The sequence below is a fragment of the Biomphalaria glabrata genome, chromosome 8, assembly GCF_947242115.1.
Source record: "Biomphalaria glabrata chromosome 8, xgBioGlab47.1, whole genome shotgun sequence".
Classification (NCBI taxonomy): Eukaryota; Metazoa; Mollusca; class Gastropoda; family Planorbidae; genus Biomphalaria; species Biomphalaria glabrata.
This window is the reverse complement of record NC_074718.1, coordinates 15,836,778-15,856,244: the sequence shown is the minus strand read 5'-3', so window position 1 is coordinate 15,856,244 and position 19,467 is coordinate 15,836,778. Positions and strand designations below refer to the sequence as shown.

At 38.3% G+C, this 19,467-nt stretch overlaps 1 protein-coding gene across 2 annotated transcripts in view; it reads right to left on the bottom strand.

The window, feature by feature from the left end:
- Positions 1–2,693: 2,693 nt before the first annotated feature.
- Positions 2,694–19,467, bottom strand: part of LOC106052219 (protocadherin gamma-B4-like) — a 29,578-nt gene continuing 12,804 nt past the window's right edge. For both annotated transcript variants that reach the window (XM_056039677.1, XM_056039676.1), the window contains exons 2-7: positions 16,328–18,630; positions 13,384–13,602; positions 11,404–11,619; positions 10,043–10,129; positions 4,212–4,397; positions 2,694–3,366 (exon numbers count right to left, since the gene is read on the bottom strand). In XM_056039677.1, coding sequence (XP_055895652.1) covers positions 2,845–3,366; positions 4,212–4,397; positions 10,043–10,129; positions 11,404–11,619; positions 13,384–13,602; positions 16,328–18,475 — 3,378 coding nt within the window. In that variant the 5' untranslated portion in view covers positions 18,476–18,630 and the 3' untranslated portion in view covers positions 2,694–2,844. The remainder of the gene's footprint in view (positions 3,367–4,211; positions 4,398–10,042; positions 10,130–11,403; positions 11,620–13,383; positions 13,603–16,327; positions 18,631–19,467) is intronic.

Genomic DNA, 19,467 nt, shown 5'->3' with positions numbered 1-19,467 from the left:
CTGTCTAGCTCTGTTTTTGTTATCTTTTCTAAAGGTGTGACCAATCCACCTCCACTTCCCAAGATCTGCTCCTCTATATTTTTCTGTCCACTCATTTCCCACAGTTTGGTGTTTTCTATTTTGTCGTACCAGTGTATTTTAAAGATTTTTCTCAGACATTTGTTGATGAAGGTCCGGAGAGAGACCACACAAAATTAATAATACATTTTCCCCTTTCGGAAGCCGCTAAAAAATATATTGTTACGAATCTCACTATCCAGGCTCTCTGCAAACTGCACCTTACACCACCAACTTAAAGAACTTGACAACTCAGGGCTCCAGAGTAACGTAACACTTTAATAGTTGAATAAATAACAGCCAATACTGTACAATTGGCAACACGTAGGCCTACACTGTACAAATATCTCTCCGATAACACCGTTCCGCCGTATCAAGTCTTGCACTGGCCTCTCCGTCTCGTTCCGGGCTTGCACTGGGTTCAACTGTTCGGGACTGACTTCACACACTTGGGCTCGTTGTGTCGGACTCGATCACAGACCAAGATCAAGACGCCGTTCGTCTCAACTGTACTTGACAGTACTCCGCACTGAACCGTCGTAATGCTCCGTACGGAACCACACCGTTGAACTGTGCTGTAGTCGACCGTGTTCTGAACTCCTGTCGTGAACCCGCTTTCTGAACCTTCTTGACTGCGACACCTCCGCTCTTTATATAGGGTCCCTACTGGCCTTCTAGAACCGGACAGAACGCCGCTCGACGTTTCTAGGTGGTCAGATGACTACAACTCTCGTGACGCTACTGAGCTCTGTTCACGACGGCGATTCTTCCCGAACCCTCTTGTTGACACTCGTCTCGGCCGATCGTCGTAACTCGTCACGGTTGACCGCTCGTCTAGCGCTGGCCTGGGGCGATTTGCGTCGGCTGACTACACTCACACCACTACCCCAATCTGTGCCACCACCAGGTTTATAACAATATTTTATAATTACACACGAGTTTACATGAATAGATTAATTTTAAAATGCCAAGACAGATCTTTCAAATCATTATCTTAAATTTATTCTTCTTTCATCTTATAAACAATTCAGTTACACATGCAAGATAAATATGACATTCCACTCGTACATCATCAGACATCAAATAGTATTACATCAACTATATACAATATGATTTAATAGTAATCTATACAATACACGTATATAATAAATGCATATCCAATTCTAACTTGAGTTAACAGATTTAAGGCATTGAGTTCACACTGGTAAATATTTACAAATAAATATCACATCAACAAAGGCTAACTAGTGTCTGTAGTACCAGCAAATAATTATGGCAATTTGTATAAATGTTTTATCATAGAATGCACTAAATGTAACATGAATAAACTCAAGTTATCAGTGAACTAGCAGTGCCATTTATATATCAACTCTATTGACCTGATCTATCATCAACAGATCGAATAATTCGTTTAAATATTAACACATCCAGTAGTTGGTATTAAACTAAACCCATCCAGTAGTTGGCATTAAACTAAACCCATCCAGTAGTTGGTGTGAAGTTACAGGGCCTACATTATGTCGTTGTTTGCGAGTCTACGTCTTGTTGAAGTATTATCTCTCTAGTCTCAATTAGTCCATTACTAGATGTATCATACATGTTTGTTCATTGGTCTACGTCCATTAATTTCACTGTAGAAACAGAACAGTTAGCCTAAATCACTTGCCTACAATCATTTCTAAAGAACAAATAATAGAAATAAATATTAGTAGCCGATATATTTGAATACATATGTCAGTGAAAAACATTTGTTATGTTACACAACCAGGTTTGTTCACATCACCAAGCGATGTTTGTGAAGTGTTCTCCCTTGATACATTAGTATTATGGTTTGACTCGTGTACTAGTACGCAGAAAGTTTGTTAGTCAAGTTTATCACTAACCAAGTAAAAGTAGGTTTAGTAAAGTCTATCACCAACCAAGTAGGCTACCCTACAGTAAATATAGGCCAACTATAGACGCAATATATTACGAGTTTTGACAAAAAGAACCATCACACTTGGTCATGTTGCGCCATAACTAGATCTAAGTCGTTTGTTTGTTCAACTAATATCAAATTAATATGCATATTATTAAAAAATGTATTATCATGTAGTAAGTGTTATCTTGAGCTGCCAGTGTACAGATGGTCCATTCCTATGAGCAAGAATCATTAAAGTAAGTAGATTATAGTGCGTGAATGAACAACTATTTACCGTGTTTACTGATCAAGTAAGATTAGATATATTAATTGAGCCTTCTTGTATTTGAACCTCCACTTAGCAGATTCATTCACCTCATTTCAAAAGTTTCAATTCCTTACTAAGTAATAACTTTAATAATTAATACACAGTCATTTATAAAGGTCGTGTCCTGTTATGCAAATAAATAAATAAGTCAGTAAACAAATATAACGATGTCTGAGCAACAGATGTATTGCAATTAGATCTACTTCCAACATTGTTTTTATTGAGTTTTATTAGGCACGGACACATACACAGTGTGGAGGCGCGGTGGCTTCCAAACCTGGGGTCCCGGGTTCAATTCCTGGTGTAGACTTTAAATTTCGTGATCTTTAGGGCGCCTCCACCCAGCGTTGTGCTGGTCACATGACACCCTCGTTAACCACGGGCCACAGAAACAGACTATCTTTAGAGGGGAAGTTTTCATTATACACGGTAGCTGCCTAGTGGTCAACATTTACCTAGTAATGTTTCCAGTAGTATTTAATCACATAGTGATAGACCAGATAGTAGTACACTATTTGTTCAGTGAAGAGAGATATGTGTTCTATTGTAGACACTACGCTCAGACGTACACATCTTGTACAAAGCCACTGGCCAAGGAATTTCCTTTTTGTCCAACGTGATCTTCTGTGTGGATGCTATAACTGCCCGACGTTGTTGTCCACTGATCGTCCACAGTTTCACTTGGAAAAGAGTCCGTGCTTCGAGCACTGACCGGTCGAAACCGGAACATGTCCACAGACAGCCTCGGCCCAGCGCTGACCAGGGAGGACGAAGTGGACGACAGCTGGATGGAGTCTCCGCTGGTCTCCGAGGACGTCCTGCGAGCCTGCTGGTGACTGTGCTGACGAGGCGCCTGCTGCGGGAGGCGTCGAGGCGCTTGACGGGGTTTGCCTCGAGCCGAGGGCACGGCCCCCTTGTACTGTCCCTTGTGAACAAACAAGGCGTCGTCGTCTGTGGCTATGCCGCTGTCGCCAGTACAACTATTGACGTTGGTCAGTGTGGTGGACATAGTACCACGTGAGCTGAGGCTACCAAAGTCTCCAGGCTGGCTAGGTATCTGAATCTCACGCCACTCGTATGCCTAAGAAGGACACAAGAAATACAGAGTTTAAAATGGTCCACGTAAAGGTATATAAGTTGCAATACAATAGGTCAAAGAAAAAAAACACATGACGATAAAATGTTTAAAGATTCAAAATTAAAGTAGGCCGCTAGAAATATAAATTAGAAGGCCGCTATAAATATAAATTAGAAGGCAGCTATAAATATAAATTAGAAGGCAGCTATAAATATAAATTAGAAGGCCGCTAGAAATATAAATTAGAAGGCCGCTAGAAATATAAATTAGAAAGCCGCTAGAAATATAAATTAGAAGGCAGCTAGAAATATAAATTAGAAGGCCGCTAGAAATACAAGGGAAGACTTAAGGCAACAACATAATTATGACAATAGAATGTCTTGGTCAGGGCAGTGACAGACAGGATTTGTGGAGGTAACATTGTTACTTTACAAAGAGAGACAAGAACCAATTCGGGTTGAGCGCTTGCTAAATAATGTCAAAAAAACGCAAACTTAAACTCTATGGCCATATTACAAGATTCTCAGCGCTCGCAAAGACATTCCTTTAGGGAACAGTTCCATGAAAAAGAAAATGCAGACAAAGAAAGCGATGGGAAAACAACATGATTGTCATAGAAAGAAATTCTAACCGAGACAAAAGACATAGGAATGGAGAAAGACGGTCAACAGATCTTTAGTGTTGCCCCAATGGTTCAACAGACTAATGAATATGTGAAGGTGAAAAACAATTTCTACTTAGTAGTATTAAAAACATGAGCGTGTGTGTGTGTGTGTGTGTGTGCATTTCTTTGAAGACAATCTTCTTCAGGAGGAGGGGAGGGAGAGTCTACTTTCAACATCACTTACCCTTATAGTATCTGCTGGTGTCAGAAGTTGAGTCTTGAAGCTACTCAAGTGTTGGAAGGCTTGTTGGAGTCTCAGGCTGGTCACTCTGTTGAGCTCTTTGTCCACGTTGTCCGGCTCATCGCCTTTGACCATCATATCCACCGACAGTCTAACCCCTGGGTGCTTCGGGCGACTGTAGCGGTCAGTCTGAAGGACAAAACCAATATGTGTTAAATTAAGGAAGACAATGCCATTAGAACTATTGAATGTTGTTGGCGTCGAGATTCTAGTTCATCGAGCTTTACCTCCTGTAGGTTTCTTCGTCTCTCTCTCTCTTATCTTCTTATCTTATATAATACAGACGTTACTTCAAAAAAGAAGTTGATTACGTCCTACGCGTCATGCATTCAGTCATGCATATTAACCAATGACCTAAATTCTGCCAAGTCACTGGTTTTCCTGGCTAGCTCAGGCAACCCATTCCATGCACTAGGGAAGAAGGAGTATTTGTACAAATTTGTCCTAGCATATGGGATGAGGAATGTGCCTTTATCTTTGTGTCTTTCAGAGTATTTTATTAAATTTTGTTTTTGTATTTGAAGATTATGGTTCAGTGTTTTATGTATAATTGCTACTTTACTTTTGAGTCTTCTGTCGTGAAGGCTTTCTAAATTTAGTGATTTTACTAAAGGTGCTACTCTAGTCAAATGTGAATATTCGTTTGTTATGAATCTCACTGCTCTATTTTGTGTCTGTTCCAGTTTCTTAATGTTTTTTTGAGTTGAGGGGTCCCAAACAGAGGATGCATATTGTATTATTGGCCTAACTCTCTCTCTCTCTCCCTCTCTCTCTCTCACTCCCTCATATTTTTTTTTTTTTCTTTGTTCCTTTTCTCAGTCAATCTAGTATTATTTATCCTTCTAGTTTTCCTTTATGTTTTTTAGATTTGCACCCCCCTCCCACCTTTACTTATTTTCTCCAACCACTGATTGCTTGTCTCATTGATCAAGAAGTCAGACTAGGACTTCAGCATTGATTACATAAAAATTGAATGACTTTACACACACTTAAACAGGGGAGGTAACTGCGTCAGTTGGTGCTAAGAAAATAAATGACAGGTGAATGTCTTCGATTGTTATCGATATGACGTCACATCAGTCGACCAGTACGTCTCGACCAGTCGCCTACTACCAGGTCTGTGTCCTGCCAGCCTAAACAGTTGTTTCAATGTAACTGTAAGACTGTGACTATGTATTGCATTGTCTTTGTCTCTATTTACCAGCCTTCTAAGGAAGACCTAATCAGCTTTTAGTTTAAATTTCATCATTAACAAAATGTTGTTTATAAATCGATGCTACGTAAGTATTTCATTTGGAACTTTGTTTTCAAACTTCTACTCGAACTCTACAATTTGTTTCTAGGGTTGGCAACACAATATCCTCGTTCTTGTTGCCATGGACGCAAATAAACTCCGCTGCAGTTACCTAAGGTTTCAATGTTATAAAGCTCGTTACATTTCGAATTTCGGGACCTGAAATCTCTTTAAATGGGAGAGTACAGAAATGAGTGACTCAGCGTGTATGTTATACATTTATCTCCACTGTTTTAATTATCCAAACCAAACCTCTATTGTTCACTGTTAGCCTAGTGGCTAGTTTTGATAAATTGACCACCTGCTCTCTAGGATCGGGGAGGACACACCGCCTAATCATCCTCCACCCAAGCCTCCTCATTCACCTCCTCGAGTGACCGGTCGGTTTCAAGTAGCGAGGACAAGAAGGGATTTTGGGGACGCGGGACATCTGTCACCTAGATGTCCAGTGGTCCCATTGAACACAGTAGTGCGGTCCGTGAGGTCAACAGGTAGGGGTCACTAGACATCACGGGTCACTGATCACGTGTCAAAGGTTTTTAAAAAAATATAATAGAAATCAAAGGGGAGAAAATGGCTTTATATTAATCTATACGAGATAGGGTGAAGATTGCTCTTTCTTTTGAATCTTTCTCGGTTGATCTCTTTGTTGCAGACGTCCCAAACACACACACACGCATATATATACACTTACACATAAAAAGAGATAAACAAGAACACACAGTGATGGCGCGTGTCCAGAAAGTTTGAGTCGTGTAATTTGTAAAATGAAAGCTGATTGACTAATGAAATTTTATTGACTAATGATAAGCTGATTGTCTTATGAAAGATGGTTAGTTGAGACTAAAACTCTCGAAATAATTGTTATAAAACTTTGGAAAAATGATTTAAATAAAAACAAACTATATATTATATATATATATAAATCTAGATTTTTTATTTTATTTTGTAGGCTTATATCTAGATCAGACTCAAACATATGTCAGAGGCTCACATTCTGACATCTAAATCTATTATTGGAGAGTTTCAGAAATGGAGGCAAATCCTTATAGAGCAAGCTTTTTGGTGCATCCGGTGTAGAGAATTGTAGAGTTTCAGAAATGGAGGCAGGTTCATATATAGCAAGCTGTGTTGAATTCGATGAGGAAAATACGGAAATGCTGATAAAGTATCTATTTTTAAAATCATGTCATCATTTTTAGCACTGTCGAATCAAATTAAAAATAAAATGTGTAAAGTAAATCATTTGTATCTTATCTTATATAATACAGACGTTAGTTTAAAAAAGATTTGTATGCAGCTATGATGTAGAATAAACGTTCTTTCGCTTGTAACACAAAGTCATTTGTATTCGTTACTTAGCAACAGGGATCTTCCGAAATGGCGTCCTGACCTAATTCAATGTGTCCAATTTTCTCTTAATATTCCTCTTTTCAGTTTCCTACATGTTTCTTTTTGGTTCCATTATATTACCATCCCATTTCTTCACATCGCTTTCCCTTCTTTTTCTCTCTTACTGAAATGATTGCTTAATTAAAGAATTGAAACGGGATCTTACAAATGAAAGTCTAAACAAAAAAATGCAGATTAATGAAATTACCATTTAGTGCGAAACTACTCAATGAAGCGTTCTCCTTTTGATACTCTCTTACATTAGTGTTCAGCTTGTCTCTTACATCGACACTGTATTCACACCATTTATTTTTTGTATCAATTTTGTAATTTAATTTTTACAAAGGGTATAGTAACACTCTGTCTGTCTGTCTGTCTGGTCAAAAGTTTGGGCAAGTTATTTCTCCCACGCCCAATCTCGGATCAAGCTGAAATTTTGCGCAATTATTTCTTTTACCCGACAATACAAGAATCAATTTTTAAAAAATTAACCAATTAGTCAATTAACTATGGTAATTAATTATTTAGTTTATATCTGGAACTAGGGAAAGAAATTGTACTTGACTGAAGTGGTGGTATTAAGGTCCTCGGACACCAACATGAAATAGAAACAATAGATAACAATACAATCGTACATGTCCAGACGCTAGTCGCTAGCAGAACGGTTACGGTGTTGACTTGAGAACCCCGCGAAGGCTTAAACCCACGAGTTCGAATTCATGGCGTCCCCCCTACCCCTTTTTTTTTAAATTCATATAAAAAGCGATCACCCAGATACCCCGTTCTTTCTCCCCTCACCCCTTTCCAACTGGTCCAGACAAGTGATAAGATCATAGCGTAATGAGAAAGCCAAAAGCATAAAAATTGCGCTAAACAAAAACATTTGGTAAAAAAAAAATTCTAATCGCACAGATTTATAAATGTTAGTCATCTATTACAAATCTAATTACATGACTGATCCAAACAAATCGATACACTTAATATAAGCTTTGTTGTTTTTTTTTTTAAATAGTTTTGTATTTTGCTGTGTTTATTTTGTACTTATGTTATTACAATTTCAAACAGCCGTTAAAACATTAGTGTTTGAAGTCAATCAAGCAATTTTTTTCTTCTGTTACCGAGGTACTGTTAAAAACATGGTTTTTATTACCAGATCCAATGTGCTATTCTTATTTGTGTGTGTGTGTGTGTGTGTGACTATGTTAACTTAAAAGCACGTCCAGAGACCAGGGCGCCAACAACAAAAGCCAAGAGTAAAACTCCCCTTTTTTTTCATCAGCAAAATAGAATGGAAACTGAGGCGCCTATAGAAGCAACTGTCCACCTTCTTTCTAGGCTCTAGTGCTAAGTTCCGGGGGGAGAGTCCTATTGTTCCGGAGTGAGTCCTATTGTTCCGGAGAGAGTCCTTTTATACGGAAGGACCACAGCAAGATGACACTTGATGCTCGGGGCGGGAGTGGAAGGAGGGGGCTGAAGGGTGGCGCGTTGAATGGGAGGGTGGTCAGCGCGTGGTCAGGCCAACGGGACAGACATCAAGCTTAGAGTTGAGAAAGATCAAATTGCCACGTTCTACAAAGCAGAGCTGTGAGCTCATGAAAAAACGACAGTATTTAGAAGCAAGGCCAAAGGTTTGGAATAGCCTCGTATTGACCGAATATAATACCTGGGAAAAAAATGTCTATTTGCAGACGTTTGATTTAACAAAACGATAAACGATTGTGAAACATTTTTTTCTTCAGATTGCTCGCTCTCCAATCTAAAGGGAACAGGATTAAAGCCAGGTCAAACTGGGGACAAATTAAATAGCAGTTCGGCATCTGGACTTCACGTTTTATGGATTTCATTATTTACTGCAAACCATCCTCAAAAACATACTTTGTAATGCATCAAGAGTAATACTAGACTTCTCCTTGCGACTTGTTTCACTTTGGGTTTATCGCATTATTTTGTTAGGCTAATTGATTATAGCCTATGTTTATTAAACACAGAGCTTGGCGAAGAAAAAAGGAAATTGCCTTTTCACGAGTCAAACTGTGGTCAACAGAGAGTTTCCCATATTTCTGTTGCCAAAAGCAATACAATTATTGCGTGGACAAAACAAGGAACAATGTCTGACCACAAATTTTAACTCTATTAGCTATGGTCTTCAACTCTATTAGCTATGGTCTTCAAACTCTATTAGCTATGGTATTTAACTCTATTAATATGGTCTTTAACACAATTATCTATTAGCTTTGATCTTTAACTCCTTTAGCTATGGTATTTAACTCTATTAACTATGGTCTTTAACTCTATTATCTATTAGCTATGGTCTTCAACTCTATTAGCTATGATCTTTAACTCTATTAGCTATGGTCTTTAACTCTATTAGCTATGGTATTTAACTCTATTAACTATGGTCTTTAACTCTATTATCTATTATCTATGATCTTTAACTCTATTGGCTATGATCTTTAACTCTATTGGCTATGTTCTTTAACTCTATTAGCTATGATCTTTAACTCTATTAGCTATGGTATTTAACTCTATTAGCTATGGTATTTAACTATATTAGCTATGGTCTACAACTCTATTAGCAATGACCTTAAAATTAAGCTAGTGCGAGGCTCAAATGGACCTAAATGAAAATTTAGCCTCTTGTTCAGGGTCAAAGGTTGAAACACGAACTACACCAAATCGAGACAATCCTAGCCGTATATGGAATCCTATACAAAGTATTTGTAAACTGAGTTTAGGGGATGACGGGTGTATGTTTTGTTTCCTAGGACTTATATCTAGGTCAGTTACATTTTCATTTGTCCACTAAGAACCGATGAAATGATTGGATGCTAAGTTTCTAATAGAGGTCAATAGAACAATAGCAGGAAGTCAGAGTTTACCATCGTTACTGTTATGAGTGAAAAATAAAAATAAAATAAAAAGTTGTGATAGATCTTTTAAAACGATATCAGCTTATTAAAGTGTATTTATTGTGGATATGTAGGTTGGTAGGTAGGTAGTCTGTGAGAACAAATGACTGCTTGACTGACCAACAAAATCTCTCTAAATCTCTGTTTAAATTGTTCAGACTAAGAACTAGTGTACTTACAGCAATGTCTTCTTTCTGTGTTTGGTAACTTGTGTAGTTTTTGGATTTCAATTGATCTTGACCATTTTCACCTTGATCATTGAACTTCTGTGGAACATTTAGGTCAGAAAATGTCACTTTTCATTTACATAATCTACCAATCATAAATATAATCATCCACAAACATAATCTAACATTCTGAAACACTGTGTGCCATTCATAAACATAATCTAACATTCTGAAACACTGTGTGCCATTCACAAACATAATCTAACATTCTGAAACACTGTGTGCCATTCATAAATGTAATCATCCACAAACATAATCTAACATTCTGAAACACTGTGTGCCATTCATAAATGTAATCATCCACAAACATAATCTAACATTCTGAAACACTGTGTGCCATTCACAAATATAATCTAACATTCTGAAACACTGTGTGCCATTCACAAACATAATCTAACATTCTGAAACACTGTGTGCAATTCACAAATATAATCTAACATTCTGAAACACTGTGTGCCATTCACAAATATAATCTAACATTCTGAAACACTGTGTGCCATTCACAAACATAATCTAACATTCTGAAACACTGTGTGCCATTCACAAATATAATCTAACATTCTGAAACACTGTGTGCCATTCATAAATGTAATCATCCACAAACATAATTTAACATTCTGAAACACTGTGTGCCATTCACAAATATAATCTAACATTCTGAAACACTGTGTGCCATTCACAAATATAATCTAACATTCTGAAACACTGTGTGCAATTCACAAATATAATCTAACATTCTGAAACACTGTGTGCCATTCACAAACATAATCTAACATTCTGAAACACTGTGTGCCATTCACAAATATAATCTAACATTCTGAAACACTGTGTGCCATTCACAAACATAATCTAACATTCTGAAACACTGTGTGCCATTCACAAATATAATCTAACATTCTGAAACACTGTGTGCCATTCACAAACATAATCTAACATTCTGAAACACTGTGTGCCATTCACAAACATAATCTAACATTCTGAAACACTGTGTGCCATTCACAAATATAATCTAACATTCTGAAACACTGTGTGCCATTCACAAATATAATCTAACATTCTGAAACACTGTGTGCCATTCATAAATACAATTTCAATTGACCAGGGATTTGTCAATTGAATTATGTCTAAGTTTCCGAGCAAAAGTAAATAAATTGTACAAATTACATTATCGTGAGGAAGCTACGTATTTAAATAAAGTTTAAAATGTCAGGGCTACAAAATATTTGAAACACAAATACAGACAGGAAAGAAAGCAGTTATGATTGTTTTAAAATGCTTGTGAACATTGTGGTCCTTTTTGTTTTCTGTAATACCTTTTGACCATTGGCAAGATCGGCAACCTCTGTCATTCGTGGTGCAGAGTTAGCTCCCTTCTCCAGATACCGCAGTTGCTTGCCCTTGTCTCTGCGTCTGACATAGCAAACGGCCACGATGATGACCACAGCCACCAGCACTGTCCCACACACTAATCCCCCTGCGATCATGGCGTTGGTGTCCGAGCTTTGGACCGGAGTCAGTTGTGGGTTCACCTGGTCACCGAACAATAACAGGATTTTGTAGTTATACAAATATAAGAAAAAAACATTGAAAAGAAAAAAAAAAGTTTAGAAAAAAAAACAACAACAGGAGAGGGACATGTGTAGCGTAAGGGGAAGGAATTCGATGTAGTAGAATGTAAGATCTGCTAGATTTATTCCGCTTTAACGACCATTTCGTACCGATTACATCTCAATCAAGAATTATGGGATTAAACAAACGGAGTTGATTTGATCGCTAAAGCTTATAGACGCTTTTGTTTGGATTACAGGAGCTGTTCGGGGATGGTCTGGCCACTTTGACCTAGTTATTGTGACTTTATTTTTTGTCTGAGAGCAATGACAACATTAGATTTAGCTCGTGGCGTTCACTATTTTTATCCTGCAAGAGTGAACACGTGGTCACGTCGCCATTGCTTTCAGAAGATTTGTCTTAATCTAAACTTAACACAACGGAAACTAGCCAACAGGGGCGTTGAACTTGGGAAGGTGCAAAGACACACTCTATATAACCTCCAATCTAGAAATAGCCTTCAAAAAGTTAAAAAAAAAATCGTTTTATCTCTCAAGGTCCCTCCATAACGTGACGTTCAATTCTAGATACGTCTGCTTTCTTTTTTTTTTTCTGAGTTATCCCCCATTTCGTTGTATACAATCTTAGTACCGAGCAGGCTTTTGTGACGTAATAGTTGATGTTTTGGTGGCGCGGTGGCTGAGGGGTAAAGCATCTGGCTTCCGAACTGGAGATCTCGGGTTCGACTTCTGGTGAAGACTGTGATTTTAAATTTCGTAATCTTTGGCGCCACACAGCTCGTAATTAAGGAGTGATGTCAGAGAGGGGGTTGGGGAGAGGAAGAGCGAGACTGCCAACACCACAATGACACGTCTCCATTGACTTGTTCTAGTTTTAGAAAGTAATCTGTAGGCTATTAGTATTCTGAACCACATTTTATCTTATAAATTACAGACCGCCACCCCAACCCCGTTTGTTAGAAAGTTACGATCTACCAACTCATTGATTTTCTTGGCTGATTCAAGTATTTCATTTTATGCCAAGATCTAATTGATTAACTGAATGTTAGTGGTTCTCAACCTTTTTTTTTACCCGGGGGGGAGGGGTGGGGCATAAACACTTCCTACATGTATGTCATGGACCACATCAGGGATCAACATGTCCGTGTCCTAAAGATAAGAGCCTCTTTAGTTCCACATTATTTAATTTTTTAAAATTAGTCAGTGGCTTGGCAAGAGATTTTGGGGCCCGGGGGGGGGGGGGCTTAGTTTCTTTAAGGGCCTCTGCATTTTGACATAATACATCATGACATGAGATAATGTACTTAATATATAAGTCTATTGTGTGGAATACATGTAACATGATCTCTTATTTACATAACAACATAAATATCAAGACAACATGGAATTGGCTTAATATTTACTGTAAAAAAAAAGTAATTTGGACACTCATTTGGGGAGCACCCTCAAGTAGGGGACCGGGGGGACTTTCAAATTTGGACCCCCTCCCATTCCTCTAGCTACGCCAGCGCAATTAGTTGGAAGGTGCGTTGGTGTAACCACGAAACTGAGTTTAATTTTACCCAACCGATTTCAAGTATACTTTGTGTTAGGTGTCTCCATGAACAAAGTTCTGATTGTTTGGTAATTCAATGCCTGTTCTATTATATTACTAGTAACTTATATTTTTCTAGATATAAGAATAGTAGTAGCTGTGGTGATAAAATATAAAAATGTGAAACTAACCGTAATGTGAATGATGAGGAACTTGGTTGAACTGAGAGGCTTATCTCCCTTGTCCGTCACTGTGAAGGTCAGATTGTAGTCGCCCACATCGCCCTCACCGAAAGTCCGGGTGGCGAACAGGTCGCCAGTTATGGCGTTCACATGGAACATACTGGAAACGTTTCCAGGCTGGAGGGTGAAGAAGAACTCCCCGTTCTGACCAGCGTCTGCATCAGATGCCTGGACATAATGGAGGACTTGGTTTTAAGGCTTACATTAGATACACTATAGTTTCATATCTAAATATTCAAAGTTTTACTCGTAAGAAGATTTTACTACATGAAACTAAGGGGGAGGGGGGGGGCATATCTGTACAAAACATGCCTTACGATTATAAAAATACGTCTGCAGATCTTAGGAGATCCCTTAATTACGTAATAATGTGTACGTTATTTGTACAAATACTCCTTCTTCCCTAGTGCTATTAGAGCATGGAATGGGTTGCCTGAGCTAGCCAGGAAAACCAGTGACTTGGCAGAATTTAAGTCATTGGCTAATATGCATGACTGAATGCATGACGCGAAGGACGTAATCATCTTTTTTGAAGTAACGTCTGCATTATATAAGATAAGAAGATAATGTTATTCTTAGAAGAAACTTGCTTCTTTACTTAATCAAAAAATACCTTTCGTAATTTTTATAAATACATTGTTTCACTGACCTATCCGGAAACTATTTAATTCCCTTAATCAGATTATTTTTATGATTGTGGTCTATGTCCTCCAGGCTATAGTTTACACTCTGTCCAACTTAAACATTTCATAAAGACTTATCCTAATTTAAAGTCCAATTATCTGATGTACTGGTTGACCATATTTTCCAATCCCATTCCTAACCTTATGCCCAATCTCAGAGATTAATTAAGTTCTACAATTTGAAAATGTTTTAAAACCTTAAACATTCTTTTTCTTTTCAATTCTTACTATTAGCTCAAACTTTCTTCCTAGTCAAGAGGTGGTTAAAAGATGGAAAGTGGTTAAAAGATGGAAAGTGGTTAAAAGATGGAAAGTGGTTAAAAGATGGAAAGTGGCTTAAAGATGGAAAGTGGTTAAAAGATGGAAAGTGGTTAAAAGATGGAAAGTGGTTTAAAGATGGAAAGTGGTTAAAAGATGGAAAGTGGTTAAAAGATGGAAAGTGGTTAAAAGATGGAAAGTGGTTAAAAGATGGAAAGTGGTTAAAAGATGGAAAGTGGTTAAAAGATGGAAAGTGGTTTAAAGATGAAAAGTGGTTAAAAGATGAAAAGTGGTTAAAAGATGAAAAGTGGTTTAAAGATGAAAAGTGGTTTAAAGATGAAAAGTGGTTTAAAGATGGAAAGTGGTTAAAAGATGGAAAGTGGTTAAAAGCACAAGTTTAAAATGAAATTTCGTACAAAGTAGTATGTTAAGCAAATAACGTGAGAGGCGTGGGTTCGATCCCCATACAGTCCTTTCCTTTTGTTTTTTTTTTCTCTTCTCTTTCTCTCTTTTAATTCAGTGTTAGATTCTGGGAATCAAAAGTTCCTTGAGTGAGACGGCAGACTGCTGAAGTAATAAGTTACTGTTAACTAAATGTCGCATCATGTATCATCTTGTCTCCACTTGGTTTGAGATCGCGTATCAATGTCTGTCACATAGACTTATATAGACTACTCTAGACTGGACATGGAGAATTTTTAATACTACAAAAAATGTCGTGAAAATTTTGTAGAAAGTTGGATCAAGGCGTTTTTTGTAAAGTAGTTAAAAGAAGTAAAGTTGTTGTTTTTTTTTCAACCCTAACCTATGTAACATATAATTTAATTTTTAGATCTAGATCTAGTTATTGAACATCAAAAATAAGAGTACTCTCGTCTCATAATTATTATGTTGTAACTTTTAGATACATATCTAGAAAGATCTAGGTAATCAATCTATTTAAATGTACATAAGATGATTTAAATCAACATGAATTATTTCAATATAGGATTTTTGAAACATTATCTCAATATCTCAATATGTTTCATATATTTGCGTGAATATCCGAGAAATGATTTTGCATTATTTCTAAACTTTGAAAACTAAAGATCATTACTTTTCTAAGACAGAAAAGATTGATTGGGGCGACTTCCCTTAGAGCTTAAAAAAGAGTATACGTACATAAAAATATCTATATATATAGGTCTGTGAATCGATCAATCGCGGATAAGAATTTATTTCCGGTTTCCAGTCTAGTATAATATATAAGTCTATGGTCTGTCATTTAAAGATAAATCTAGATTCTATGTTTGAAGTTTTATTCACACTAGTTTAACTTGTTTAGAAACAAAAAAAAAATATAAAAAAATAAAAAAATTTCTTTGGTTAGATGTTCTATAGCGGCCGTATTCGGCTGAAGTTCACGTGATAAAAATGAAAAAACTACTAATTAATTGTTGTTTTCAATTATGTCTGACTTATATGCATACTAAATAGATTTTTTCTCTTTAAAAAAAAGGTAAACATTTTTTTTTTTTTGTAAATATAATACTTAGTATAACAACTTAACAGTACAAATATTTAAAAAAATTTTGACAAAAAATCTACAACCGTTTGCATAAATGCGTTGAAAATATGGTATAATGTCTTCTCCCATAATAAATAGCCTCAAGTGTTTGTTACTATTAATAGTGAATAGTTGTAAAAGTGGTGTATTTTTATGAAAAAACTGCTTGCATAAGTGATTTAAAAAATTAGATTTTTCGCTTTCAGAAAATAAAAAAGTAGCCGTTGCATCAGAATTTTGAATGGTCTAAAATATTGTGATGTCGGATTTTCCCTATCTTTTCTAGTTTACGAGATCTAAACGGGACGGACGGACAGATGGACAGACAGGCCACACAAAACTAATAGCGTCTTTTTCTCTTTCTGGGGCCGCTAAAAATGGATATAAAATAGTAGAATGCGTTTACCTGTAAACGAATCAAAGATCGTGAAACATCCACAGGCAATGTCAAGGCCAGGCTGTTGTTGGTAGAAGTTGGGAAGGTGAAGGTCGGAGTGTTGTCGTTGATGTCCACAACCATCACCTGTACATCCACTTGTGCCGAGAGTGGCGGGCGGCCGAGGTCAGTGGCTCGAATAGAAAACCGAAGAATGTCCACATCTTCTCTATCCAGCGGTACCCGTGTTGTGATGGTTCCGTTGTTGAAGATGTGAAATTTCTCGCTGTCACTGGAACTGGTTGGAATTGAAAACCGGATTTCACCGCTTTCGTTTAGGTCCATGTCGTAAGCTGAAACAGAGCCGACAATGCTCCCAGCTGGAAGTCCCTCCGAGATGGAAAATTTGTAATTCATCTGGAAAAACTGGGGAGTAAAATCATTTATGTCCATAACGGACACGGTGACCGTCGCTGTAGCTGAAAGTGATGGGACACCGCCGTCCAGGGCTAAGATTTTCAGAACATGTGTATCCTGGGTTTCCCTGTCCAGAACTTTGGCACAGACAAGGGCGTTAGTGCCTGGAGGGATGCGGAAATACTCCCCAGTGTTGTTGAGTAGAGAATAAGAAATTTTAGCGTTGTCTCCCGTGTCCTTGTCTGTAGCTGAAAGAAGTGTTGCAATATCGTTCACGGAGTTTCCCTCAGAGATGGAGATGACTTGGTTGGGGTTGTCAAAGACAGGGGCGTTGTCATTGACATCACCAACTGTCACGTCGAATGTCATTGTGGCGTTAAGCTTTGGCGTGCCGGCATCCTCACAGAAGATTGTCACCTTGTACGCGGAAGTTTCCTCACGGTCTAAGGGCCGGACCACAACGACCATGTAGTCGTCTTCCTGAAGGCGCCTGAGGTCAAAGAAAGAACTCTGGCTATAGCAGGTCACTACGCCGTTGTCGTTGGAGTCAGGGTCAGAGACGGAGACGTAAGCTACCATGGACTCGTGGGGTGCAGACTCCAGTATGAATGCAGCGTCGGAGTCACCGTTCAGGGGGTCGATGGAGATGACCGGAGGGTTGTTCTCCGTGTCGATGACCGTGACTTGGACTTCCGTCTGGTTGACGTTCCGAGGCGTACCGCCGTCCATCGCCTCTACGATGATGGTGTAACTCCCGCTGGCAAGAGCTGACTTGGCAACCAAAACGCCACTGGTCGGATCAATAGCGAACAGATCAGTAACCCCGATATCTTGGTTTCTGCTCAATCTGTAGGTTATGGCAGCGTTGACCCCAATGTCTTCATCGCTTGCTTGCAGTGTCAAGATGACCGCACCAGGGACAGTATTCTCCCCAACATTGACCTTATACTGTGTCTTCGGAAACCTTGGAGTATTGTCATTGACATCTGTCACTAGAACGTCAATGGACATGGAGCCACTTTTTGCTGGATTCCCGCCATCCTTGGCCACTAGGACAAGTCTATATCTATCTACTTTTTCTCTGTCCAGCTGTTGGGTGACCACAAGATTCACGTCGAATGTGCCGTCCAGTTTTTTCAAATACTCAACACTAAAGACGTCACTTTTAGGTTCAATGCTGTAGGACTGGATGGTGTTTCCTTCGCCTCGATCCTCGTCAGAAGCTGAAGGTACTGAATACTTCATACCGACAGACACCGACTCTGAAATGCTCAGGTTTACACTGGAATATCCGAAGACCGGAGAGTTATCGTTTATGTCTAGAAGATTCACTGCTATCCAATACTTTCGAATATCTGAGTTTGACCTGGCTACGATCCTGAGATTTAGGAGGCACTGGGATTTGAACCTGCACAACTGCTCTCTGTCCAGCCTAAACTTTGTGAAGAGATCGCTGTTGTCCTTGTCCACTCGGAACTGACCGCCGTCTTCCCACGCCATGATGCTGTATTGGAGAGTCTTGTACACGTTGGGAGGAATGACGTCAGCGAGGAGGAGGTCACGAGCGATGTTGCCAACAAACGAGCTTTCTGCTTCCTCCTCTGGCACGTTGTAAGTTTTGTCCTGAGCGAACACTTCACAGAACACAAACAGAAAGACAATTGTTTGAACTGCATGTTGGTACACCATTTCCTTTTTTTTTTCTGGGTCACACACTGAAAAATAAATGTTCCAGAAGAAATAAATCCAGATCTCCAGCATACAAAAATAGTTTCATGCAACAGATGTCATTCCCTGTTTAGAATTGTCTTTCACATTGATGCTAAAAAAAATATTCTCTGAGTCTAGAGTTAGATGATCAGACAGAGTTTTTTTTTTTTTTTTTGTCTGTTCTGTTGACTTTGTTACAATCACGCCTGCAAGAAAAAAAAATCATCATTACAGATATGTGAACAATTTGATATATAGATCTAGTATTAACAAAACAAAAAAAAACATAAATAAAACACAGCTTAACAGGACGTGGCGGCTGAGTAATAAAGAGCTTGGCATCCAAACCGAGGGGTCCCGGGTTCGAATCTAAGTGAAGACTGGTATTTCGAGATTCGGGATTTTTAGGACGTCCCCAAGTCCAGCCAACTCTAATGAGTACCTGATATTAGTTGGGGGAAAGTCGAGGCGATTGGTAGCTGTGATGTGGTCCCTCGTAAACCGTAGGCTACACAAACAGAAGAGCGGTACATCAGCTGCCCTCTAGAGTACATTGTTTGATAGATACCTATTGACACAGCATAATTAGGGTAACCCTTAAGAATAAATTAATGTCTCATTAGAAATGAGGTGACTGTTAGAGCTTCATGAGGTTAGTTATAGTTAGGCTCTTAGCCATTTTAGTTAAACAATTAATTTCTCATAGTTTTTAATGAGGAAAAAAAATCGTTTCTGATTATATCGAGTTATCGGTCATGGGAAAGAAAAGAAAACAAAATAAAAAAAGGGAGTGGGGGGGGGGGGGGAGCATTGTGTAGAGAAATAACGTTTGGTACAGACTTTCTTGACAGTATTCACGCATTTGTATTTCTCTCTCTCTCTCTCTCTCTCTTTCAGTGATGTTTTGACTGTTATAAGAACCATTGGATCTCCTTCATCGACATGTAAGTCAGACTTAAAGCTTTGTTTGAAGAGGCCATACAGTTATACACAGACCTACAGCACTGCTTTTACATACAAGTTCTTTTCCCATTGCATTAAAA